Source organism: Tamandua tetradactyla, chromosome 6 (assembly GCF_023851605.1).
Source record: "Tamandua tetradactyla isolate mTamTet1 chromosome 6, mTamTet1.pri, whole genome shotgun sequence".
NCBI classification, from domain to species: Eukaryota; Metazoa; Chordata; class Mammalia; order Pilosa; family Myrmecophagidae; genus Tamandua; species Tamandua tetradactyla.
The window spans coordinates 36,296,188-36,323,683 of NC_135332.1; the positions used below are offsets into that span (position 1 = coordinate 36,296,188).

Below are 27,496 nucleotides of genomic sequence, written 5' to 3' on the forward strand. Positions count from 1 at the left end.
AAGCATTTTATTTATATATATCATCTGACTAATTTCTTAAACATCCATTTGAGGCAGGTATAGTAACTTCCATTTGCAGACAAGAAAACTGGAATTGAGAGAGGTAGGTTAAAAAGAAAAATTAAATTGCCAGTAGTCCTACTCTGCAAAACAGACCTTGTTTTGGGGGTAAGTGATTTAGGCTGATCTAGACTGGCCCATTCCATGTGTCTTTCATCTTTCAGCAAGCTAGCCAGGGCATGTTTATGGTGATGGCAGAAGTGTAAGAGAAGAAACAGAAACAGGCAAAGCCTTTTTTAGGCGCCTGCGTAGAACCAGCATTGTCTCTTCTGCCACATTCTATTGGCCAGGCCCAATTCAAGGGGTGGGGAAATAGTCTTTGCCTGGAACTGCAAAGTCACATGGAACAGGACATGGGTAGAGGGAGTGGTGAGCCTTTTGGCCATCAGGACACAGCTGCCTTTGCAGACTGCTTGTTGGACAAGACAACAGGTTCCTGCCCTCAGATAGAGACCTGCTAATCTGGTCTGAGAGTCCAGAAAGTCCATAACCTTAAGATATATCTGCGGGGTGTTTTTTTTTTTTTTAATCTCTGTAAATATTATAAGCACCGTTTATTTACTGTGTTTTGTGACTACAATTCCTAAGTTAATTGGCTCCCTGTAATATAAGAGATGTTCAGAGGCAGGGGTGTTTTGTAGTGAAGTAGAGAGGCTGTCATTCCTGATGGGTGGTTTTCGTCTAAAATCAGAGGGTACCAAGAGGGCAAAAGTTGCTATTTCAAACACACATTCTGGACACCTGAGATCTAAGAGGTCATAAGAAGCAAACAGACCACAAACTGGTGATAGGCAGGGAGAGGTGAGTAGGAGAGAAAGATCTGGGACCAACCTTCGAATTACAAGGAATTTCACCCATCAGTTCAAATAACCCTTTGGCCAAAATCAAAATAATTTTCCCTTTTCTCAGCCTTTATGGAGGCTAATGTAATGTTCATCATTTGACTGATGCTCATCGGTGATAAACACTGAAGTATGGTATCTGTTTTGAAGACACTGCTGCTAAACTAATAATCTTTGTTTACTTAACTGCTGAATGAGAGGCACATCCCAAAGGTTGGAGGTGTTGCAATTAGCCTTGAGGATGAAATAGCAAATATTTAAAAAGAGATAAGAACACAGATTGCTGCTGTTCCCATTCATTAATGACTGCTGATCTAATCAGCTAATGGAGCATGAACAGCTACATTCTTTTTCAAGTATGTAAGAATAAGAAACATCCTATCTTCAATAATACTATTTAGAAGTTTAGTCATAAGTAATCTGTGACAGTAGTGGAAGCCAACTTTGGGCTTCAAGGTAACTTCTGATCTCCTTCCAGATTTGTTCAAGCCCTTTGTTCCACCCTTTCCTCCAGAAATCCTCCTTGGACCTTCTGGAAGTGACTTTCATCAAAATGCTTTCAGAAAGAAAAAGAAAAAAAACAATGTCCCAGCAAATTGCAGAATCTACATCCTGAGGTTGATTTTGTCCCTGGACTCCTTCAAATAATTAGCCCTTGAGAAACACCAAGCCGAGCCTTCCCAAATGCAGGAGAAAACCACAATTATCTCAATAGATAATTAAAAGGCAATTGAGAAAATTTAACACACATTTCTGATTGAGAAAAACAACTCTCAGTACAATAAAAAATGGAAAGGTTGAAGGTGCATGGGTAGTTCAGTGGTAGAATTCTCGCCTGCCATGTGGGAGACTGGGTTCGATTCCTGGCCCATGCACCTCCCCACCCAAAAATAAAAGGATGGGTTAGGTCTGCCTTAACTTATTAAACTTTATCTACTAGGATTCTAGAACAAAACCTTCATATTAAGGGGTGGAGCATTAAAACTCCTTTCATTAAAGTGTGGGACAATCAGGTATTTTTAGTTTCACCCCACTTAGTCTATAGTGGGGTGAACCCTAGACTATAGACCCTAGTTAATGCAATGTGATTAAACAAAACGACAAAGAAGAAATCAGAATTATACATGTTAAAAAAAAAGTACCAGCTGTCTCCAGAGGCAGAAAATATGATTATTTACCTAGAAAACCAAGAGAGGCAAGTGGAAAGCTAGTAGAACTAAAAGAGCATGCACTGGCTGGATGTAAGCCCAACATTTTAAAATCAGAAGCTTCCCACCAGCAGTAACCAATTAGAAAATATAATAGGGGACATTTACAATAGTAACAACAATTATAAAATATTTAGGGACAAACTCAACAAGGAATTTGAAAGGTTAGAATGAAGAAAACTAGAAAACTTCATGATACCAAAAAAAATGACCAAAAATAAAATAAAATGGAGAATATTCTATGTGTAGACTCAATTTACTATGGATAGACTCAATACTTTTAAAGATATCAGTTGTTCCCCAGATAACTTATGGCTTTCAGACAATCTTAATTTTAAAAATCCCAATAGGAATTTTAAATATAACTTAATTGAAATTCATCTAGAAGAGTATATATATATATATATAAGAATACCAAAGAAAACTTCCATAAAGAACAATGAGGGGAACAAAACTTGCCTTATCAAATATCAAACATTGCAAACATCATTATATTAAGATGTTTGAAAAACATTAAATCCCTTGCTTATATTAAACACAGAAATAAATTTCAGGTGACTCAAAAATTCTAAAAATACCAATCAATTATAGTTGTATTAGCAGAAAGTATAGAGTAATTTATATATCTATCTTTGGGGGACAAAAAGTGTGAAAATTAGAAGCCATAATGGAGATGATTTCTAGGTATTAGCCCATCAAAATGTAAAATATCTAAATAGCAATTTTTAAAACTATAAACAAAGTTAGAAAATAAATGATAGTCTGAGAAAAAATATTCATTTAGATAAAAGAGATGAAAGGACAATATCCATAATCAACAAAGAGCTTTTACAAATAATGAGAACCAAAATCCACTTTAAAAAGGCAAAAGAGGGCGGGCCGCGGTGGCTCAGCGGGCAAAGTGCTTGCCTGCTATGCCGGAGGACCTCGGTTCGATTCCCGGCCCCAGCCCATGTAACAAAAACGGAGAAACAGAATACAATAAAACAAGAAAATGTTTCCCTTTCTTCCTTCCTTCCTTCCTTCTATCCTTCCTTCCTTCTCTCTGTCTTAAAAAAAAAAAAAAAAAAAAAAAAAAAAAGGCAAAAGATAAAAAAAAGGCAAAAGACATAAAGAGGTGGTACACAAAATAAATAAACATGCGAGATGTTTTGAGAACCATGGGAATGCAGATTAAAACAATAGCTTTATTTGTGCATGTCAGATTGACAACATCTAAAAAATAATACTAAGTTGCAGGAAAATGTTGGTACAAGCCTAAATAGGTATGACAATTTTGGAGCACAATTTGGCTATACATGTAGAAATATAAAAAGTACATGATCTTGGCATGAGCAAACTGACTTCTAGGAATCTCTTGTACAAAATGACTTGTGTATGTGTAAAGAGATATATGTACAAGCAAAAATTATGAAACACCCTAAAAAACATCAGTTTAGGAATGATTAGATAAATTGTTATAGATCGAAACTGTAGAATATTACTCATCTTCTTAAAAAGAATAATTCTATGTGTACGAACATGGAATGTTGCACATGATATATTGAAAAAGTAATTCAAGATATGTTGGTTGTAATCTACTTGAGTTAAATCGTATAGGTGTAAAAGCCAGGGCAGGAGAAGTTCACATTCAGTAGTTACGGTGGTCTCCAGGAAGAGCAGTGAGAAGGCTGGGCTAGGGATGGGGAGGGGAGAGGAGCAAGAACTAGAACTTTTACTTTTTTGACCTATTTCTGGATTCACTGAAGTTTTACAAAGAACATATTCTATAATTTTAAAAACTAATGTAATTATGCATTCTTAAATTTAACATTCTTATTATCAAACATTTGAAAATCCACAAAGGTAGGAAAAAGTAATAAAGGCCTCCTTCCCTATTACCCAATGATGCTATTGACATTTTGGAATAAAGAAAAGAAAAATGGCTCCAGCAGAATTAATTAGGTAGAAAATACAGTTAAATGAGATGGCATAGAGTATGTTTGGGGAGAAAGGGGGGCCTGGCTTTGTTTCTCAGGACCTTTGCCTTTTGCTGCTTGACACTGAGGAAGCCATTTACCTTATCTGTGGTCCAGTTAGGTTTTCTCCATTCTGACCTATTTCCATCAGAGGAAAGGGCTGCAGAGAGAGAGAGAACACAGAGAAAGGATCTGCCTCAATGTAAAGCATTATTGTTAGAATGTCCCTGAATGCATGTCAGAGCCCAGCACCCTCAGAGGGCCACTATTAAATAAGGAATGCTGTTTGTAGAGCTGAACTCTAAAGCACCATGGTAAAGAGTGGAATGGGGATAAAATGGATAAAACATGAAAGACCATGTGGCCCGGTAGAGGAGGTTTGTGCATGTGTGTGTGTGTGAATTTAAGAACATTCATGTAGCAACAAAGTAGAACATTTTAATATTTATTTTTTTATTTTATACATGGGCAGGCACCAGGAACTCAACCCAGGTCCTCAGCATGGCAGGCGAGAACTCTGCCACCATTGCCCACCCAATATTTAATTTTAATATAGCACAGCAAAATAGAATACTGGAGTACTAAGGAGGAATTTGAAGTAACTTGGAGGAATAAGATTTGAGAAGTATTAATTAAGAGATGCTTCCAGAAGGTAGGAGATGGATGCATATGCCTGTATGAGTGTGTGTGGAGGGGGGGTATGTTCTAGGGATGTGGATATTGGGTGGCTTTGTTGTTAAGTTCAAAGGGAAGTTCCTAAATGAAAAATAAAATAAAACCCTGGCTCAGATGTGGTTCATTTTCTGAGGCAATGTCAAGAGGCACAAGATCAAATCTAGCTTGGCACCATCCAAGACAGAACACAGCAGTCTCTAGAAGCAGGAGCTGTGCTGCTGCTTGGCTAATGAGGAATCTCCGTCCTCTGCCAGCGCCTCAGGGGCCCATCTTTTCCTCTTTGGCAACCAGGATACAAAGAGAACACAAAGCAGAGTGGGGACCTCAGAGGTCACCTGGAGCATTCATTTGCAAGCGCCCCATCAGGCCTTTCCAGAAAAGAGAAGAGCACAATTTCACAGTTTAGCTAGAATCCATGCCAGCAGCCTTCAGATTTCAACCTGGTTTTATGAAACCTAAATGATACTTCACACACTGACCTGCCATCGGCAATGAGGAAGAGGAGAAGCAGGGCCAAAGACAGCTGAGCCATATCCTCTCATTTATTCTCTGGACATGAAAGAAATGACTGTAAAATTTAGATGAAACTAAAAAATTAAGAACCAGAGCCCCCAGCATAAACATTTTGGTCTGTTGTTAAATTCACTTTCACAAATACACTCAGAAATGCAATAAAACTGCTGTTCTGTGGACATTTCTGCATTTTGGTGGTTTAGCCTGTAGGCCTTCAAGTGGAATTCAGGTCATCTCTATTGTGTCCCTTCTAGCTTTAAAAATATTACTTGGACTTATCCCCTTCCCCCATTTGCACTGCCACTACTAATGAGTGCATGGCTTATCATAATAGCCTGTATCTGATCTCCTGGCTCCAGTCTTGCTCCTTCAGTCCATTCATCACACTGCTTGAGACTTCTTTACACACTTCAGCTCTGTCACTTCACTGCACAATTCAGCTCTGTCAGTTCACTACTGAGAACCCTTCAGTGACATTCGAGGCCTTTTATCATCTCCTCACTGTTCACCTTCACCTCTCCACATTACATCTTGTCCTTTAACTAAATGCTGCAGCTACCTACGACTACTTGCAGTTTCTCTGAAATCATCCCTCTGTCTTGTCTCTGCCTTGAATATGTTTTTGCTAATTACTGTTCGTCTAAAGATGCAGTGGCACCAAGTGTTAGCTCTAGGACATTTTCCCTTCACATTGCAAGTACTTGATGTTTATTTCCATCCAAACACCTACAATATATCCTGATTGTCAGATTATTGGTGTATCTCCCTGATTACCTGGAAAATACCTTAAAGGGAAAAATCATGTATTTCTACCCACCACACCTATGTGCTTGGCACATAGCTGGTGCTCTGTGAATGTATTATAGACAAGAATGAATGCATGCATTTTTTCATTTACTCCCCCCACCCCTGTCTGTGGCATGGGTCATCCTCAGTCTGCAACATTCTCAGGAATGAGGATAAATAAGATAAATGATGTTGGGATTAGTTGAAGACACTTGCTACTCACTGTGGAGTTTCATTAAGTAGCTACCTACTGGGTGTCCCTAGAATGTTCATGAATTAAAACTCCTGTGTTGTTTCAGGTCAGCTGTTGCCAACGAACCGCAATACACCCAGTCCCATTGATCCTGACACCATCCAAGTCCCAGTGGGTTATGAGCCAGACCCAGCAGACCTTGCCCTCTCCAGCATCCCGGGACAGGAAATATTTGACCCTCGCAAACGCAAGTTCTCTGAGGAAGAACTGAAACCACAGCCCATGATTAAGAAAGCTCGCAAAGTCTTTATCCCCGAGGATCTGAAGGTAAATTGGAACTGGTAATCAGACTGTGGGCAAATGGAGAGTCGGATCAAAACGCAAAATAAAAGGGTGGCCCCAGGAAGATCATTTAAGCTAGTGAATGAAGGACTCGTGATTTCTGATCCTATTTCTTGCCATGTGACTCTAGGCGAGTTGCTTCCTCTCTGGTGTCTTCTGACCTATGCCTTTCACATCTTGATAATACCCAGAAATAAGGAGAATCGGTAGGATGTTGGAGTGATTTGAAGCCCATGAAAGAAACAAACACACTATTGTCTGCAAGGAAACCATGAAAGCCTACTATAATCAAATGAAAATCTTTCAAGGTTGGAAATAGAAAAATTATCTGGTCCTCATAGGCCTGCAAGGGCTACTTTCCCTTTAGGAATTTCTCGATCATTGCCTGCTGCCATTTCCCTGTAGGCCTTAGGATATAACAACCAGACACCCAGCTTCTCTCCACATTTTCAACCTTGAATGACCAGGGGGAGTTTGCTAAGGAAGCTGGTGGGATCCCCGGTGCTATTTATATGTAATATTCTCAACAAAAGGTGAGGTGCAGGTTGGTTTTCTCCACTATGTTGAAGGGACTCCTTATTTTAAAAAGGCAAAATATTTACCTTAGGAAGTCCAATACAACTTAAAACAAAATTAATCTAATGTATTTAATGATACCTTAAGAAGACAATTCTGCTTTCCAAAATTACACTGTGTCTACTGATACCAAAATAGAACTATTTCTGATTAGCCATAGCTTAGCTTTTGTGTGTGCTTTTATGCTTCTTTCCAATGATATGGACAATAGAGATATAATTATATACATTCAAGATATCGGAACCAAGCATAATTGGGCCTTTTCTAACTTCTGGCCCCCATTTCTCAAACCTAGATATGGTACCCATGTAGAGTCACTCCTGTGCTGGGAAAATGGGAGTTTGTAGAATTGTCCTGGAACTGGTTTAGATCAATTGCTCCTATTTTTCATAGCTAGAAAGAGCCCTGGGGGGAAGAAGTACCTGGCAAATTTTAATCACTGCTGTCACCCACATCCTGAGGTTACTCTAAATGATGAAGAATCATAGAATGGCAGGGCCGAAAGGGACCTTAGAGATTCATTAGTCCAAAGCCACCCATTGTGCATTTGAGGAAATGGAGAAGCAGGAAAGCGAAGGAAGGTGAACTCTGCTAGTTCCAGTAAGGCCTCACCTGGTCCCCAGGTCTTCTAGCTTCCTGAAAGGTCACTGCAGCCTGGCCCTGACAGAGGCCTCAATGGAAACCTTCATGATAAATCAATAGTTGGCACCCTGAGAATTAAAGAAGGGAAGTGTACAGTGAAAACACCAGAAAATCTAAACCAGTCAGGGAACCGATGGTTAGATTAAGATCAAATAAGAAACAGGCACCACATTAATACTGTGTACTTCAATATTTTCTTTCAACTGCTCTTTCTTTCCCTGCTGTTGTGTTCTTAGCAGTCTGATTCTGTATTTTAGGGCTTTGTCTATTAAACTAAACTAGGAAGCCCATCCAACATGAATTGCCCCTTGAATGGAGGGTACTCTGAAAAGATGCTGTGTGAGCAGTAGATATAACTTCCAACGTGACCTTCAGAGTCTTCAGATTTACATGTTCAAAGCAAGGGACAGGATTACTTAATAACTCAGGTAACTTTGGCCACACAGAGGTCATATGAAAACCATCTGTGCTGGAATTATACATACTGCTGTGGCCAGGCTTGACCTTTTCACATGGCCAGTGGGGAATGGACAGGAACATTCACCTTCCATGTGTTCTGGGAATTTTTTCAGTTGCGGGTGATGCCTGAGGCCACAGACAGTGAGCTGGTGGGAAGCAAGAAGCAGAGCCTTGGGTGAACAGATGGTTCAGTGGTAGAATGCTCACCTTTCATGCGAGAGACCCGGGTTCGATTCCTGGACTATGCACCCTAAAAAAAAAAAAAAAAGAAAAAGTAAAGAAGCACAGTCTTTCTCCTTTCAGTAGAGAGGACTAAGCTGGGGGCAGGGAGGTGCTTCTGGCCCCCTAGAATTGGACAAGCAAATGAAATGAATTGAATGGCCTCAGGAAAAAATGGGTCTCACCCCATAACTGCCTGAACTTCCTCTCTTGAGCAATTCTTTTGGATTAGTATTCATCCCCTTGGGAGAATTAAGCAGTAGGCTATAGAGATTCCTAACTGAGACTCAGTTTAATCGCCTTGATTTCTTAATGCATTCAAGTATTCATTCATTCATTTGATGATTATTTTCCAAGTGCTGGTACATGCCAAGCCCTGCATTAGTGGCTGGGAATATCAAAGTGAGCCATCCCTGCCCTTGTGGAGCTTCTAGTCTGGTGAGAAAAAGGGAGGTCTGTCAGGAGGGGGTGTCTAGGGGAGGTGGCATCAACATGAAACCATCAGGAAGATGATAGGGTCTGCAGGAGTGGGCCCTTGCTCAGGGGAGAGGGGAGGTAGCTGGGCGACCAGATGGCATCAGCACCTGGGAGATAGAGAAGAAGGGCATATAGTGCCAGATATATCAGGCCCATTTAGTATCCTGACACACACACCCCTATCTCCACCAAATAATTCCGTGATAGCAAGGACAGCAAGCTGGTTTTTCTAGTCTAGAGTACTCCTTCCATCATTCCTGCCTTTCTCCATTCTCTACTCCACCTCCCAGCTCGTTCCCCTACTTGTGGAAGTTTCCCATTCCACACCTTTATTAGCTCATCTGCATGTATGGGCAGGTGAGATGAGGAAAATGAAAGTACTTTGAAAGTGAAAGGAGCTCAAAGAGTCAGAGAAGTTATACTGAGGTCAACTGGAGACTGCCTGGCCCTTAAGACCTGGCTAGGATTGTCACAAATCACCAAGTTCATGGCCTATGACTGAACACTGCCCTTCTTCCAGCTTTCCTGCTCTCTTTCAAGAGCACAAACAACCCATTTCTTCCCTTGCCTTACACAAATGAAGGGGTTCTCCCCAGCAACCATTGCATACATGTTCCATCCAACCTTATTTATCCAGGTATTTTACAAAGGACAACCTCCTCCCTAAGAAGAATTGTGGCACCAGCTACTATGAAAAAATGTATTTTTTACTTTAGTAAGTATTATTATCATGAACTATCTAGAAAACTGGATAAATCCCAGTACTATCTTGTGAGTGGCAGCTGGAGCCTGCATACACTTTCTGTCTTTATGCAGTGCAACTGTCTACCAAGGGTAATGGGCAGGTATGGGGGCAGACCATTGGCCTTGGACCTTCCTCGCAGCTTTGACCCCAACCTATGTGACCTCCTCCAAGGCCAGCTACCTTTTGCAATCCTGGGGGAGGGTAAGAACTGGCCTCACCCACTTACTCTGGGTGGCATGTAACTGCAGGTTTTTAACCTAGCTAGAATTGAGGGATTTGCTCTTGCACGTTGTTGAAATAAAGAGGGCTGCAAGTCAGGTGGCACTGTAAATGAATTGGAAAGGTATAAAGGACAATTTATACCTCTTAGTCTTCCTAGGAAGCTTTTCCTTTCTTTTGGCAAGAGGGAGCAGCATGGAGAAAAAGGAAGAATTATTTTCACGTTGACCACAAGTTAAATATTACTCAGGTTAATTAAGGTCTGGAGACTAGTCCAGCAGGAAATTGGAGTAGATTATTTAAATGCTAGCTACCAATATAAGTATATTGATTAATGGCAGGTTGAAGGTTATTTTTTGTTTGTTATTTATGTTTTTAATTATCAAAGTGTACCTGCTCATTATATATTTTAATAGTTTAGAAGAATACAAAGTAAAAGGTGAAAGATCCTACCTCTCTCCTCAGCTTCCCTCCAGTCCCCATTCTAGAGCCACCAATTTTAATAGCTTGGTATAAACCTTCTGAGCCTTTTTCTATGAATATATAATATTATCATTTTTTAATCGAAGTGGGATGAAGCCATACGTCTATCTGCAAATTGCCATCGTTTTCACCCACATAGAGGTAGATCATGAACATTTTTCTGGTTCAGCTGGATCCTTATTTTTAACAGCTACGGAGTATACCTTTATGTGACATTATCATATCTCCTCCTGATGAATAACTTAGCTTTTTCCCATTTTTTTTCCTACTACAAACAACATCTCAGTAGAAAGTTTTTATGCCAGTGTCTACATATGCACTAGACATATTTCTATAGGATGGAGATCCTAGAAGAGGAATTGCTAGATCGATGGGTATGTACATTCAAATTGTTGATAGTTATCTTCAAATTGCCTTCCAAAAATACTGTAACAATTTATATTCCTACCAAAAAGCATACGAATGTCCATGACAGAAAGGGGTTCTTAGCTTTGAGCTAAGAGAGTAAAGAAGCTTAGAATGTAATTTAGGGTGTGAGGAGATCCACTTGTGCTCATTCAGCCTCTCTGGGCACATAACTCTGTCCTCGCAGGCAGCCAGGCAGAGAGGCTCTGGCTGGTTGTGACAGGTTGGTCCTTGCTCCAGGAAGGAAGCTGGCTCAAGAACCATTCTCCCAGGCATGTAGAAACTGCCAAGGGAGGAGACACAAGTTAAGAAACCTGGGCTGGGGCTCAGCACAACCCTGCCCGCACTCTGGCTGACACTCGCCTTGCTGAAATCTAATATCTTGTTTCTTTTGCTTCTGTAACTAATGAGCAGGATGACAAGTACTGGGCAAGGCGCAGGAAGAACAACATGGCAGCCAAGCGCTCCCGTGACGCCCGGCGGCTCAAGGAGAACCAGATCGCCATCCGGGCCTCGTTCCTGGAGAAAGAGAACTCGGCCCTCCGCCAGGAGGTAGCTGACTTGCGGAAGGAGCTGGGCAAATGCAAGAACATACTTGCCAAGTACGAAGCCAGGCACGGGCCCCTGTAGGATGGCATTTTTGTGGGCTGGCTTTTGAATAGTTGGACAGTTTGTTTCCTGTCTGATAGCACCACACCCAAACACCCTTTTCGTCATCAGCACTTTACCAGAGGCATAACCACAACCGACTCACATTTGGTGTGCATCTGTGTGTGAGTGTGTAAATGCTTGTGCTTGTGTGTGTGGCCAGCAGTGTGCACGCCTGTGCACGCACATGTTCCTTTGCACTTGCCATTTTAGAAGGCCCTCTCTTCATCTTTTAGTTCCAAAAATGGAATGTGCCATGTTTTTACAGACTACGGAGACCTCTCGTGGGTTCTCTTCCTGGTCCCTTCTTTTCCACTCCTTCCCTTTCAGCATTGCTTCATGTCCCATCTTATGCACTCTTCCAGGACCTTCTCGGAGTCACTAAGAAGGGCCCTGGTAAAATAGTAAATTGCAGTTTGCAAGAGTACAAGCTCTTGTTTACGTTTAATCTGTAGGTTACTGTGCTAGTAAGGTACACAGAATAACTTAGCACTACACTGCAGCTCTGTTAACTTATAGGTTGCTTTCTTCATATTTTCACTTTGGGTGATAACTGTCTTCAAATTTAAAATGCTATTTAGATTTATTAGATCCCATATTTACTTACTGGTGTCTACTAAGTTTCCTTTAAATTTCATCAGCCCCAGATAAGTAAAAGTACTGTTATTAGAACACAGAGTGTGTTTTTGCACTGTCTGTACCTGAAGCAATAATCCTATTGTACGCCAGAGCATGCTGCCTGAGTACCACTAGTGGACATAGGATATTTTTCCTACCTAAGATTTTCACCGTCTTTTGAAAAAAAAAAAAAAATTAAAGTAATGTATTTGAGCATGTCCAGAACATCCCCAGGACAGAGAAGCAAGAGGGAGATCTGAGGTCTAACAACAAGGGGTTTATTTATTAGTGCACGAGCCAAAAAACGCCTTTTGGAACCGCTTTTGACATTGACATGTTTGGTTCTGTTTACTCCTCTCACATACCCCCACCCTGTTTCTAGTTGACTTTTTTCAATATGCCTATTGATATTCAGAACAATTCAACTACTTAAGATTCAGTTTTCCCCCATTTTCTGATATATATATTTTTTGTGAATTACATCTTGCTGGTTTATAACGTCAGTTCATTAAGTTAAAAAGTTGATGTTTCATAAGACCCTTTTTCCTAGTGGTGTCATTTTTGAATGCCTCATAAATTAATGATTCTTCAGCTTATATTGTTTATTCTATGTTTGCTTTTGAACATTTGTGCTCTTCTACAGTGGATGTCTGAAAAATGAATGTAAAAGACACTGGTGTATCTCAGAAGGGGATGGTGTTGTCATAAACTGTGGTTAATCCAATCACTTTAAATGTTTACTATAGACCAAAAGGAGAGATTATTAAATTGTTTAATGTTTATACAGAGTAATTATAGGAAGTTCTTTTTTGTACAGTATTTTTCAGAAATAAATACTGACAATGTATTTTGAAAGACATATATTATATATTACAAAGAGAAAAGAACCATTCCATGTTTTAAAATTACATAGTAAAGATGTATATTCACCAATGTTGTACAGAGAAGATATGCTTTGGGATTTTTGAAGTCTTTAATATTTTAAGCCTATCACTGACACATCAGCATGTTTTCTGCTTTAAATTAAAATTTTATGACATTATCGAGGCTTGCTGTGACGAATCCTGCTCCTAAATACATAAGGAACTTGCTGACTTCCTACTGGGTCTCAGATTGAAGTCAGTTAACGTCACCCAAAAGCACAAAATAGATGTTAGTCAAATATTTATTGGCTGATAAAGTGTTTTTTGAGGAAAAGCATCTGCCACAAAATGTTCACTTCAAAATGATGAGTTTCCGGAATGAAGCCCTGCTGCAAGTGCCCTGAGCAATTCTTTTCTTCTCTGCAGAAACATGCATCTTATGCAGTATAAGGTTGATATCGGTGCTATGAGTATGGTTTATAATTTGATAGATGTTTTGACCTTGAAGAGGATTGTTCTTTTGTTTCATTAAGTTGTTTATCAAGAGATTTTGCTGTTACCGCAAAGGAATATTTTATGTTAGAGTAAAATGTCCTTTCATCAAAGGAATTCCCTAATTTCCTGCGTTCAGAGTATCTAGTTCTGTAATGTTATGGTGATCTCTTTGTCACTCCATCAACAATGCTTCTCTCATACTGTTAAAATCTTGGGAACCAGACTCATCCATTTTGTCCAAAGCTACAGATTATGGTGGGAGATAGAACAGTATTAGAATTAAGATACATTGATCAGGTAGATAAAAAATAAAATAAATACAAACTTTGGAATTCTTAAGCAGAATTGAAAAGAGATATTCACAAAAAGATAAAAGTGGAAGTGGAGTCAGGCATTTTTTTTTTAGGTGAGGAGGCTAATGGCAACAGAATTGTTAAGTGGCAATAGTCATTAAGGCAGAGTCCAAATCTGTGTTTAAGTGGATAGGTGTTGAATCTGTTGGACCATCCAGATTTGCCAAAGTATAAAATGGTAGCTGAGAAAACTAGATTTGAACACTGGTCTTTCTTGGAATAAAGTTGCTTTATCAACTGAACATCATAAATGTTTTCTGCAGAAGAAATAAAAAGATCGTAATTTTTTCTTTTGTGTGCCAGGAGAGGTTTCGGTAAACCTACCTCGTCTTAATTTAAACACTTTGGAGTCTGTACATGTGCCTTATATGTAGGTCATTTTCAACACACACACACACACACGTGAACACCCACTCCTGGACTGGCAGGACCAGTTAACTAAGAAATGAGGCTGTTCTGGTAGGTGTCACGGAAGCTGGGGACTGACTTGGAGTGACTTGGATCAGGCAGGGCCAAATGAATGACTGCAGCTATTATTAGAGTCCTGTTGTCATTTTCACCTTTTCATCATAAGCTTCACTCAGAGATTAATTACTTGGCCATTAAAAATGTATACAAATCATATCACTGCCAACATCATTTAGATGCAATTTGAATTGAGCAGCTTAGGGCTTCCCAGGTTAAATCAGTTATTTCTTTTCACTAAACTTGCAAAGAAAGTCGAAAATTGATTAGACCATCTTTCTGCTCATGCTACCTTGAGGGGATAAGTAGGAGATGCAAGAGATATAAATGATCACCTCTTCCTCTTGAGGATGCAGTCACATTGACCATTCAAAAACCACATGAGGTAAGACCCGGATAGGCCTTTCATCTTCAAACAAGAGAAAGCTCCAAGAAGCCATCCTTGGAAGCAGAATGACCCCTTGTTCACAGAGACTGCAGATGGGCTCTGGCAGTACTGGATAACCCAAGGGTTCCTTCTAACTCACTGGTTTTATGTAGGAATGCACAATAATTTTAAATGTAAGTTAAAAGGTCAGGAGTCTGTTTTCAGAATAATCAAGAAAACTCAGAGTGAAATAACAGACATTTTGCCAAATGCAAAAGTTGTAGCTTGGTTTTTACCATAGTTCATTTTATTTTTCCCTAATGTTCTTTTTAGGAAATCATGAACTGTGTCAGAATTATCCTCGATCTTGATGGATTGGATTTGGCTACTGAAGTCAATATATTTTGCAGGGGGCCATGTGTGTGTAGGCAAGTGTGTGTGAATATTTAATGCAAGATATGATAATTTTGGAACACCTTACCAAACATACCAATCCACCATTATCCTTTTGGTGACACCATGAAGATTGCATCTGATAAACAGGTACAAGTTAACATGAGGTCAGTTTAATTGTACATCATGATATTGGTAGTATTTATGCTGTTAAGTCCAAACTTTTATTTGTCTGTTATTCTTAATGTTTAATAAACTTTGATTTTTTTTCTTTTCTTTCATGTACTTTTGTAACAGTCTGCTAACAACTGAATTCTGTTCCCATCCCAATAAGCAAGGTACTGTTTGCAGGAATTGTAAATTCCATAGCTGATAAGATAATACTATGTAATTAATAATAAATTAACAGTTATGGAGTGCTTACTATATGCAGACACTGTACTAAGCACTTACATGGAATATTTTATGTATTCTCACATTAGCCCTATATGGCATAGTTACCCTATTTATAGAAGACAAAATAGAAGGTTAGAGAGGTTAAGTAGAAGGTTAGAGAGGTTAAGTAACTTACTTAACATTGTATTGGTGGAAGTGGCAAGGGTGAATTCTGATCAATTTAACTGGGCATTATTTAGAGTGGTAGTTCTCAAAAGCCAGTCCATAGACTGTTTTGTGGTTGAATGTATAAGAATCTTCTGAGAACATATGATAGGAATAGAGATTCAGCCATTCTCAGTCAGTAGATTAGGGATAGGGTCCAGAAATCTGCATTTTTTAAAAGCTCCCAGCTAACTGTCCTGTGTAGCCAAGAAACTGGAGCCAAGGATATACAGACTTAGCTCTTAATTTGAGTCCATGTCCCTTGGAGGACATATTTAGAAGCTTCAAAACTTCCATAATTATCTGAAATTGTATGCAAATTTGTATGTATATGCACACATATATTTATTTAAAAAGAAACATTTTATTGTAATAACATATGTACAATTCAAAACTTCCCATTTTAGCCATGTTCACGTGTACAATTAAAATGTATTCATTACATTCATAATATTTTGCTCCTATCACCAATATCCATTTCCCCAACTTTTTCATTTCCTCAAACAAAACTGTACCCATGAGGTAATAACTCCCCATATGTTCTTTCTTTTTTCACATGGGCAGGCACCAGGAACCAAACCCAGGTCTCCAGCATAGCAGTCAAGAACTCTGCCACTGAGCCACCATTGCCCCCGTAGATTCATTTTTGAGTTGAGAAGGCCCTTAACTTTTCCCCCCCTCCAAAGTAATCTGTGATGTGAGATGGAATAAAAACTCCAATTAATAGGAAGGCTAATGTAGTATAGTGGTTCCCAAGCCTGGCAACATGTTAGAGTCACTTAAGAAGCTCAAGGAACTGGCTGCAGCCTGGCCTATGCCTTCAGCATCTCTAGTATGGCAAAGAGAAGGCTCTTTGGTGAGGAGCTCAATAATTCTGGATTCAGGTCTGTCATGTAGCAGGTGGGTGACCTTGACCAGCTAAAACATTTTTGAGTTCTCACCTCTGATGTGTGGGGTGTGGGGAGAACTAATGACATGACAAATGCAAAGTCTCTAGCATAGCACAAGCCTTCATAAATACAACTGCTGTGGGAGGTAGGGGAGTAGAATAGGTGTCTGGGCACTTTTCCAGCTTAAAATTTCAGACCATTTGTTCCTTTAAACAATTCCCACATTCATAGGAAGGAAAAGGGTAGCTGGTGGTGAGGGACTGAATGATAACCTAACATAGACTTCATCTCATAGTCTGCCATCCCTAACAAATCCAAGGCTTGAATTCCCAACTTTATACCCAGGTTAGTGGGCATCTAATTGGTGGCACTTTCCCAGGTAGACCAAGTACCAGTTAGGGTTCAGCTCTGTTTTCATAATCAAACACCGTTACCCTCTCTCAGAGGAATAAATAGAGTAACCTTAGCTTTGGGCTGTCTTTGGGCAACTGATGTTATATTTGATACATTTGGACCTGTTAGAGGAGATGCCTGTTCTCCATGCCTGGAAAGCCTTTGGCCTCCATGATAGCAGGAACCAACATGAAGCCAGGCTGGGATTCTCTGTAGACACCAGTCTCACATTAGCGCTCCGTCGACATGGGCTATCACATGCTGTCTTTGTGGAATGGCTCTTCCATCCACATTACAAAAATAAACCACCCGACCATCAAGCTCCATTTAGAAAATCTTTCCCTCTCTTCAAAGAATATGAAATCAGTTCCCTCTTTGAAAATCCCTTTAGGCATCTTTAGTGGGAACTGTGAGAATCATGGAAATTTTGCCTTTGTGGTCAAAAGATGGCTTTTTGGTAATAAATAAAAAGAGCCTTTTTGAGGAGAAAGGGCCAGTTGAAGAAGGTAGTGCATATCCTCTGTCTCTCTTGGCTTTGGGATGGTGGTGATTGGGTCCAAAGTTTCCTGCCTCTGACTTGTTTTTGTCCTGCAAAACCTGGCATGGTGCCAGGAAACAATACAAAGAACTTAACAGTTACAGAATCCTAAAGCCCATACCTGCCACATCTCATTTAATCCTCACATTATGAAATAATAATAGGTACTATTATTATTCCTGAAATCACCACCTAATAATCCACTTTTCCACTAAAACGGCCCCTCCCTTACTGGCTTGCAGAAGTTTCTATTTCCTTTTTTTTGAGTTCCCACCCCCTCATGTTTATTCATAAGAAGCTTTCTCCACAGCAAGATAAGCTACTGTTTCCTTTCCATTTGCAACACATGCTAAAGCCCGTCCTAGCCAGTTCTGGCCACAGGGTATGTGCAATCAGGAGAAGCCCTGGCCTACAGTCACCTTTGCCTAAGTATAATAGTAAAAATCACACACACCAATCATGCTAAGTTGCCATTTTTAAACGTGGAACACGTGAAATAACATGAACTGGAACTGCACATGTTCAACTTAAGCCTACCCCTTAACCCACATCACTTTGCCTGATTCTAAACCACTTCCTTAGACCCACCTACCCAAAATTTCATAAATGTCTGGAAGCTTTTCAGCTCGCAGAGACAGATCTGAGGCTTGCCTCCTGTCTCCTTGATGGTCGATCTTACAATAAGCTTTCTTTTCTCAAAATCCTGATGTTACCACATTAAATTCTATGTGCATCGGGCAATGAGCCCAATTGGGCAGCGTCAGTTTGGCGACGCAGATGAGATCCCAGTTTTAGAAACGCCTACCTGAGGTTCCATGGCCACCAACCCTGTGTGGCCACCTAGACCAGGTAGTCAGAGGCTTGACCATTAGGACTCTCTCCTATTCCTGCCAGCACTGTTGACCCTAAGGTAACAGTCTCATTTTGAGAGGAGAAACAGTTCTGGGTACAGATGTCTTCTGGGTGACTAACTTAAAAGTGCCTACTCATTTGCAAAGCCTTTCTGCTATTCTGGTTTTCTGGTTACTTACTGTTGATTAGGATTGTGGGTTCAAAACCCACCTCAGTCCAGCCTGATTATTGGGTGCAGGTCCCAGGCTTATGAGAGTCAGGTGTTAAAGTACTCACATTCTGGTCATGAGTTTGTGTCCTACTTGGGTTTCTAGTTGTGGGATTTTTTCCCCACCAGTGTCATCTTACTGGTAGATCTCTTGTTAAGGTACCATAAATTTAAAAATTGTGATCATGGAAAATGTTAAAAGTACTGATGGCTAAAACCCTTTAAAATATGTCTTGGATAATTGGTCTACATTCAGTTATGGGTCTATGAAAAAGAAAGGGGTAAGGCTTTTCTGCAGTATTGCCTGGCCTCAATATAAATTAGAATCTGGAGAACACTGGCTGGCAAATGGGTCCCTCAATTAAAACACTATACTGCAGGGTGGGTCATGGTGGCTCAGCAGGCAAGAATGCTTGCCTGCCATGCCAGAGGACCCAGGTTCGATTCCCGGTGCCTGCCCATGTTAAAAAAAAAAAACAAAAAAAAAAACTAAAAAAAAACCACTATACTGCAGTTAGAATTGTTTTGTAAAAGAGAAGAGAAACGGAATAAAGTTTCCTATGTACAGTCCTTTATGTCTCTATATCAGAATAAGAATTTACAGGAAAAATGTCACAGTATGATTCAAAAAAAGAAAGCAATTTTCAGGCTCGCAAGAAAAGGCAACTAATAAATCAGCAACGTGTCAGCGCTGTATGACACAGGTCCTGCAGAACTCTAGTACCACGGAGAACCTTTCCTTATCACATTCAGAGATACCCTCTGCCCACCCCCACCTCCCTACGCCAGAGAACAAGAGGAAGTTGTTGCCCCCTCGCCTCAGAGTGAGTCCTCACTCAGTTCCCTGTCATCTCCTGGTCAGGAAGGAATGTTCTCCCCACCCCAGACCCACTGGGGCATGCAATTCAGCCAGGAACTACCCAGTCCCAGGCAGGGCAATTCCCGCTCAGACAAGTTCTGGCTGGATTAGATAATCAGGAAAACCCTAAAGCATTCACCTCTATGCATTCTCCTTACTCCACCTCTGATTTGTGTAATTGAAAAAATTACATGCCTTCATACCAAGATGGCCCCAAGAAAATGGAGAATCTTGTCACCTCTATTTTTGCTATTCATAGTCCCACTTGGGCAAAATATTCAAGTGCTTTTAAATACTCTCCCCACCCCTAAGGAACATAGGATGGTCCTTGAGAAAGACAAGCAAGCAACTAATTGGTTATATGACATACATCCTAACAGCCCAGTCCAGGGGCCAGGACCTTAGCCATACCCATTACAGAGCCTCACTAGAAGCCAAATAAACAAGGGGACCAAGCCATGCTAGACCACTGTAAAGGGTACATACTAACTGGAATGCAAAAGGAAGTCCCCAAATTAAAAAGTCTAAAAAGGTTCTAAGAAGTCCAGCAGGGACCAAAAGAAAACCCTGCTTTCTTGGATGGATATTCAAGGCACACAGGCAATATACTTACTTGGACACTGAGCACTCAGATAATACGAGATTGATCAATATGATAAGGAAGAAACTGTAGAAGTTAGAAGGAGGATTAGGAATCCCGATATCTCAACTGGTTGAGGCACCCCACTGACTAACCCAAGCCTTACTCATCCCTTAGGGCCACAACAATGTGCCTATTTCAAGGAGGAAGGCAACTGGAGGCAACAATGTCTGAACCACCCCAGAGAATAAAGGTTCCAGCCCCTCACAAATCCACATACCAAATGCCACAGCTTGCAGGGGACAAGAGGGACCAGGAATGATAGGGCCCAGGGGTACCAACAACTTCAGGGGACACAGCACTCCTCATGAGGAGCCCTGGGTATCTATACTAGAAGGAAAGAAACTTGTAGACTTTTTAATTGACACTGGAGCTACATACTCTGGTTTAAGTCAGAAATAATGGACTCTCTCTCCAAAAACCGTTGCAGTGCTTGGTGTGTCAAGAACCTCAAATAATAAGCCTTTCTTTTAATATCTTGGATGCCAGCTGGAAAAGACCAATTTAAAACACGGCTTTTTTTATATGCTTTAGTAAGTCTGTACTTGTATAGGACCTACTATCCAAGTTAAATTTTCACAAATAAACTTTTTAGCAGATGAACTGAACATTGTAGTTTCCCCAGACCAGGCTTGCATCCTTCAGTCTGGCTTTCTACATCTAGGAGAAGGAGTCCAGTTGGAAATACCTGAAAACACCTTTTCGAAGATACAGCCCATCCTGGAACTAGATACCAAAAGCGAGTATCAATTTGTACAGGATTTGAGAGCTATCAATCAAATAGTAGAGGGCATCCATTCGGAAGTACCAAATCTGTATACCTTGTTAACTACCCTATCTGGAGACCTTTGTTGGTTCACTGTGTTAGCTCTAAAAGATAGAGCTCACTTTCTAATAACTTTCTAATAATTAGAAAGTTTCTAATAACTTTCTATTGCGTGCTATTAAACTGGGACTCCCAGGAAATGTTTGCATTTGAATGGAAGGATACTGAGAATAAGGCAAAACAACTACAGTTGGATTGTGCTCCCTCAGGGATTTTTAAATGTTCCTACTTATTAGGGAAAACTTTAGCTAAGGACTCAAGAGACTACAGCTTCAAGATGGAGTACTTTTGCAATAGGTAGATGACATCCTGATTGCTAGCAAATCAAAGGAAGCATCAGACCACAATACCATTTTAACTTTAAATTTCCTGGCAGACAGTGGATGCAAAGTGTCTAAAAAAGGCTCGGGTCTCACAGCCTTCTGTGAAATATTTAGTGTTTGAATTGTCAAAAAGGTAGAGAAACTTACTGCCAGACAGAAGAGAAGCCTTAACCAGAGTAGCTGAACCAACTACCCAAAGACAGCTGCAAGGATTCCTAGGCATGGCAGGATTCTGTCGCATTTGGATACCAGGTTTTGGACTTTTAGTTAAACCCTTACATGAGGCTTTAAAAGGTTGAGATAAGGGTCATGGTGGCTCAGCAGGCAAGAACGCTTGCCTGCCATGCCAGAGGACCTGGGTTCAATTCCTGGTGCCTGCCCATGTTAAAAAAAAAAAAAAAAAGGCTGAGATAAGAACAACTGAGTTGGGCAATAGACTACAAATAAGTATTCTATAAAATAAAAGAAAAACTCTTAAGTGCCCCAGCCCAAGTTCTCCCAGACATTAAAAAGCCTTTGTACTATTTATCCATGAATGACAAGGAGTCAGCCTAGGTGTTTTAGCCTAGAACCTTGGTGACATCTGGAGGCCAGCTGCCTATTTTTCAGAACAGCTAGATATAGTACTGGGGTGGCCAATCTTTCTCTAGGCAGCGGCAACCATTTGTGACTTATTGCAAGATGTAGAGAAATTTACCTTAGGACAACCTACAACTGTGCAGACTCTGCATTGTGTAGCCCTCCTAGAACAAAAAGGGAATACTGGCTTACCTCTGGGAGGTTAGGCAAATGCCAAGCCATCTTACTAGACAGTACCAATGTTAAATTAAAAGTGGTCTCCTCTCTAAATCCTGCTACATTACTTCTAACCATCAAGGAAAACCAGAGCATGACTGTATACAAATACTTGAAGTTTATTCTAGCCATCCAGATCTTGCAGATCAACGTCTAGAGATCTCAGACCTGGAAATGTTCATCAATGGGAACAGCTTAGTGGATCAAGGATACAGAAGAGCTGGGTATGCTATAGTAACCCTACAAGAGACACTCAAAGCCAAGGCCCTTCCCCCAGGTATGTCCACTCAACGAGCAGAACACATAGCCTTTATCAGGTCCTTACACTTAGGATTAAGATTAAAATGTGAACATATATACAGACTCAAGAATGCATTGAGTGGTCCATGTTCATGGGGCTATCTGGAAGGAAAGAAGTCTGTAAACATCAGAGAAAAAGGAGATAACTATGCTGATATAATTTTATCCCTGTCAGATGCTATCAGGCTGCCACAAGAAATTGTGGTTATTAATTGCCCTGGGCATTGAAAGAATAATAACTTAATAGCAACAGGGAACAATTCAGCAGACCATGCAGCAAAAAGGGCAGCCAAGTTCCAGACATCCAAAGTCATTGTGGCCTTAATACCAAGTACTGACTCAACACTATTTATACCAAAATATTTCTCAAGTGGCATGTCAAGAGCTGAGAAATGGCGATTTCCTACCAACCCATTACATCTTTCCTACCTGCGATATAATCCAGGAACACCAGGGGAACCAGAAGGCTAAATTTATAATAAAGTTGGAATAGTACTGATCCCAGAAAATTTAATGTAAAGAATTATCGCTTATCTACATGAAGGCACTTGCTATGGGAGAGACACTATGTATCAGTGACTACGAAAATATATTGTAGCCCGAACATGAAAAAAAACACACAAAGAATAGCCCAAGAATGTCTTGTTTGTGTCAAGAAGAATCCCAAGACAGGCTCTCTGGTGCCTATTATGAGGGTCCAGGCACACAGAACAGAATCAGAAGACTGGCAAGTAGACTTTATTGTCATGCCAAAAGCCCAAGGGAATTATAAAGATTTACTTGCTTTTGTGGACACTTTCTCAGGATAGGTTGAAGCTTTCCCTTGCAGAACAGAAAGAGTATCTGAAGTAACTAAGGCTTTCTAAGGGAAATTATTCCCTGGTTTGGAGTGCAACTTTCCATTCAAAGTGATAATGGAAGCGCCTTCATTGCTAAAATAACTCAAGATGTATCTAACGCCTTAGGAATTTCTTGGAATCTACACATATCCTGGACACCACAAGCCACAGCAAAGTCTGAAAAGATGAATCATACCTTAAAGAAAACTCTAGCTAAAATTTGCCAAAGATAAATGTCTCCTGCCTAGGATTAGAGCAGCACCCAGACGCAAGCTCAGTTTGAGCACCTGTGAAATAATGTTTGAAAGTCCCTTCCTTAATAATATTAGGAATAATAACCCAGAAGCTGAACTTATAATTATTGAGTTGGAAACTATAAAATAGTTCAACCCATAGGAGTCACCCTTTCTACTACACCAGTATACCTCAGACAGGCTCCTACTCCGTAACTGATGTTCCCCTGCATTGTATAAATCCAGGCGATTGGGTGTTTCTTAGAAATTGGAAAATGCAGCACCCACATAGCCAATTAAAAGCCCAATTGGATGGGCTTTATCAAGTCTTGCTTGCTATTCACTCTTGAATCCACCATTCGGGAGGAAAGCTCATCATCTTCCAAGAGGGCAGTTCTCCATCTTCCCACAGGAAGGTTGAAACTTCACGTCTCTCAACATTGGAGCAAGAATGCTACCCTAACCCAGATTCCCCATCCCTCAGTTATACCTGTGAACCCATCACGGATTTAAAACTGCTTTTCAGGAGGATATAGCAAAATAAGTTATGTTTAATGTAGATTATACTGGTTGGGCACATTTCTCCTCTTTCTTATTGACTGGATTCTTTTAACAATATTTTATGGGCTAATGCCTGCATGTATCTTACCTAAAGCTTGGAATCATTTTTGTACAGTGAATAATTCATGTTATTCACCGTCTTAAACTTAGCTGTCTTAAATAGTAGTCTCTAAAGACCATGCCTTTAGTTTAGATACTAAAAATGACTTTCATTATTTTTACCCTCACAATCTTACCTACTTATAACCTCCGTAATCTCATGGAAAAGTGGACTGAAAATTTCATTGTCAAATCAATGAAATTTTTGTCCTGGGGAGGACAACTGAAAGGTTGCTGGATATGTCACACAAATCCTTATATGAAATCCTCTTCCTACAGCACTTTACCAGTACCCAGTTTCCTCCTGGTCCCAGAGTTAATCCCTCTACAGTGTCGCCAGAACATTAAATTTGAGCTTCCCATAGAAAAAGAACTGCTCACCTTTAGCCCCTTCCCCTGCTTCAATCTTAGCCCCTATTATAACCGACCACTGGACAGGGATGGAAGATATGGACCCCTGCTCTAAAGTTCCTCCCAGCTGCCCCACATTCTATATTGACACTGTGCCAGTGTATTCTGAGTCTATATAGACAACCGTAATCAAACAATATGCAATTATACAGTAAATGAAGTCCCCAACGATACAAAAATCTGCCAGGGCTTCATGAAGGAAACCATAAAAATAGAGGAAGAAATTTATACCTATCATACCATTAAAAGGACTGATAATGACCAACACAGGGAATTAGCATATAAAAAAAACAAGAAACTGGAATAAATGGAAAAAATCCTACAAAAGTTCCTCCTGCAGGTTACACTGCTTATGTGAACTTTATAAAGTAGGCCCCTGGTCTGCTTTCTACCGTGATCTTAATAAAACCCTAGATAGCCCTAAAGTATTTAGCAAATGCAGGCTCTACAGCAAACTTCTTGGGAAATTCTCTGTGCCCCAGAAGGACCTAAAGTTATCTGTTGGAATCCCATGAGCCATTTACTTTTAAAGGTTTTGAAGAAGGTATTCTTGATACTCAGGTCAGAATGTTCCAATGTTTAAATGATGTCTTGAGAAAAGGCCAATGTACTCTAGGGTATTTAAAGCCTGATATTTCTATATACCAACCTACTAATCATCATGATAAATGTGTACTAGGTATGAACATAGCTGGATTAGGATCAGCAATAAGGCTCTTTGGGGGGTCATGCTTCACCTACCATGATTTAGTTCTGTGCAACTTGATGGCTCCAGTAGAAGAATTTGATAACTTGTGCCATACTCTAAACCATTTGAATCTCCATAGACACTCTAGCCTAATTATAACAGTAAAAATCACATGCACCAATCATGCTAAACTGGTATTTTTGAACATGTGATACATGAAGTAACATGAATTGAGACTGTGCATGTTCCACTTAAGCCTACCCCTTAACCCACATCATCTCACCTGATCCTAAACCACTCGCTTAAACCCACCTACCCAAAACAGCATAAATGTTCTGAACCTTTTCAATTCAGGTAGACAGAGCTGAGGCTTGCCTCCTGTCTCCTTGCTGGTCGACCTCACAATAAACTTTCTTTCCTTGTAATCCTGGTGTCATAGCATTGACTTTTACATGCATCAGGCAACGAGCCCACTTGGACAGTGTCATCCCTGCTGTGGATTTAAATGCAACCAAACTGCATTTGCCTTGGCAAATGCAAAAGGCAGTCTCTGTGGTTAGGAAGGTGAATTTGGCATCAGGTAAAACTGGATTTGGCTTCCAATTTCATCACTTACCATCTGGGGGACCTTCAGAAATTCATCAAATTACTCTAACTTTTATCTGTAAAATGAGGATAATAATACTCTCCCTATAGGACTATTGTTAGGATTAAGTGAGGAAGTGCAGGTAAAGCACGCAGAGTATAATGGGACTTCAACAAATATTTGCTGTTGGCCATAGTAATTATTTTTAATAAATACTGCTTGATTCTACTTCTCTAGTGACATGTTAAAACAGAGTCTGGCCGTGTGTTGTGCATTTTAGTGGCTATATTTTCTTTTGTAAAAAAACATGAGCAGGCACTGGGAATCGAACCCAGGTCTCTGGCACAGAAGGCGAGAATTCTGCCACTGAGCCACGGTCACACCCACTTTTTTGTTTGTTTGTTTGTTTTTGTTTAGTGGCTACATTTTTTATTCTACAGAACACTTGATTCAAGAGCCACTGCTGTGTTTTAGCTGCATCCCTGTTCTGTGGGTGAGTAAACAGGGGAGAGAGCAGGACTACTCCATGAGCCAAGTTGTTACTTTCTGAATCTAATCTTATATAAATAAAATTCATGAGGCATCATTGATTTTAAGCCAACTCTGTTGCCTCTGATATTGTTGGCATTGCGAAGACCTTTACTTTAACAAACTTACTGAATGGCTGATGCATGCTGCATGAGAGAAGCTCCCTGCCCACTCAGAGATAAGCTTCAGGCTTTCATATTTGGAAAAGTAGTAAGTGATTCCCCAGGGTTTCCCTGTCAGCATCTGCCTTCAGGAGCACTTCAGTTTCCCCAGTGACATATCTGCTAATCGCCTGCAGGCCAGGCACAGACCCATGCAATCCATGATAAGGTTTGGGAACACATTAGCAACTTACCAACCCCATTCCTTTTCCTTCTGTACCTCTCCCAGACCACATTTTCCAATATTCCTTGAATTTAGCATGGCCATACAACTGAGATGGCCAATGGAATATGGAAAAGTCATCATTTAAAAAAAAAATACATCCAATGAACTATAAAAACCCCTGTGTTTTGAAAGCTACCAACATTCACTTGAAAAATAGAGTTGGAATTTGAACATTTCTTTTTCTCCTTGAAATCATTATTTCCATCCTAGTTTCCCTAATTTTTTTCTAATATATTTTCATGCTTGAAAGTCTTATAATGATCCCTCCATCTTACTTACTTACTTCTCAGCCATAAAACCTTATCAATTGACTGGGATTATTTTTTATTTCCTCTAACCATAAAGCTCAAAAAGTTAAAATTTTTTCCTTAGGCATGATTTATGGTTACCTTTATTATTAGTATACAATTGATCAAAACAGTGACATATACAAGTTGTTGATAAATAATTAAGCTTAAAAAGCAAAATTCTAATAGAACTACAAATCTAGGGAGATAGATGGGAGTGGTGGTGTGTGATACCTTCATTGAAGTGCCAACAACAAGCTTGCAACTTCACACCTGCACAGTGCGAACCTGCACAGTGAAACAGAGTAAGATTTAGGGTGGATGGAAAGTATGCCTATCTCCTGTAAAGTGGAAGAAGTTTGATTGTGACACAGGAGGAACAGGCTTGAGGCTTCAATAATGAGCACTTTCTTAGACAAATTAGTCTTAAGAAAAAAAAATTCGTATACAAGTTAAGGATCTAGAATTTTCCTTAAAGTTTGCTTATGCACACATTTCCCTTAGAAATACTATGTGCAGGTACCCCTAGACACATGATCCTCTAGTTTGAAGACTGTGCTGGCTTAAGCAGGACCTTTGCCGGGTGAACAGAAAGGCCATTTGGTCAGGTCTTAACATTTTGGAAGGGACTCAGATTTAGATGTTTGAT

General features: G+C 40.1%; 1 protein-coding gene and 1 long non-coding RNA gene across 3 annotated transcripts in view; one reads left to right on the plus strand and one right to left on the minus strand.

The window, feature by feature from the left end:
* Positions 1-15,289, plus strand: part of HLF (HLF transcription factor, PAR bZIP family member) — a 60,350-nt gene extending 45,061 nt beyond the window's left edge. The window contains exons 3-4 of one of the 2 annotated variants that reach the window (XM_077164832.1): positions 6,342-6,562; positions 11,214-15,289. In XM_077164832.1, the coding sequence (XP_077020947.1) occupies positions 6,342-6,562; positions 11,214-11,432 (440 nt within the window). In that variant the 3' untranslated portion in view covers positions 11,433-15,289. The remainder of the gene's footprint in view (positions 1-6,341; positions 6,563-11,213) is intronic. The other variant, XM_077164833.1, reaches the window with a different exon arrangement.
* LOC143687661 (uncharacterized) overlaps positions 3,935-27,496 on the minus strand; it is a 103,401-nt gene continuing 79,839 nt past the window's right edge. The window contains exons 2-5 of the long non-coding RNA XR_013177626.1: positions 8,462-8,504; positions 7,766-7,863; positions 5,223-5,292; positions 3,935-4,228 (exon numbers count right to left, since the gene is read on the minus strand). This is a non-coding gene — a long non-coding RNA (uncharacterized LOC143687661). The remainder of the gene's footprint in view (positions 4,229-5,222; positions 5,293-7,765; positions 7,864-8,461; positions 8,505-27,496) is intronic.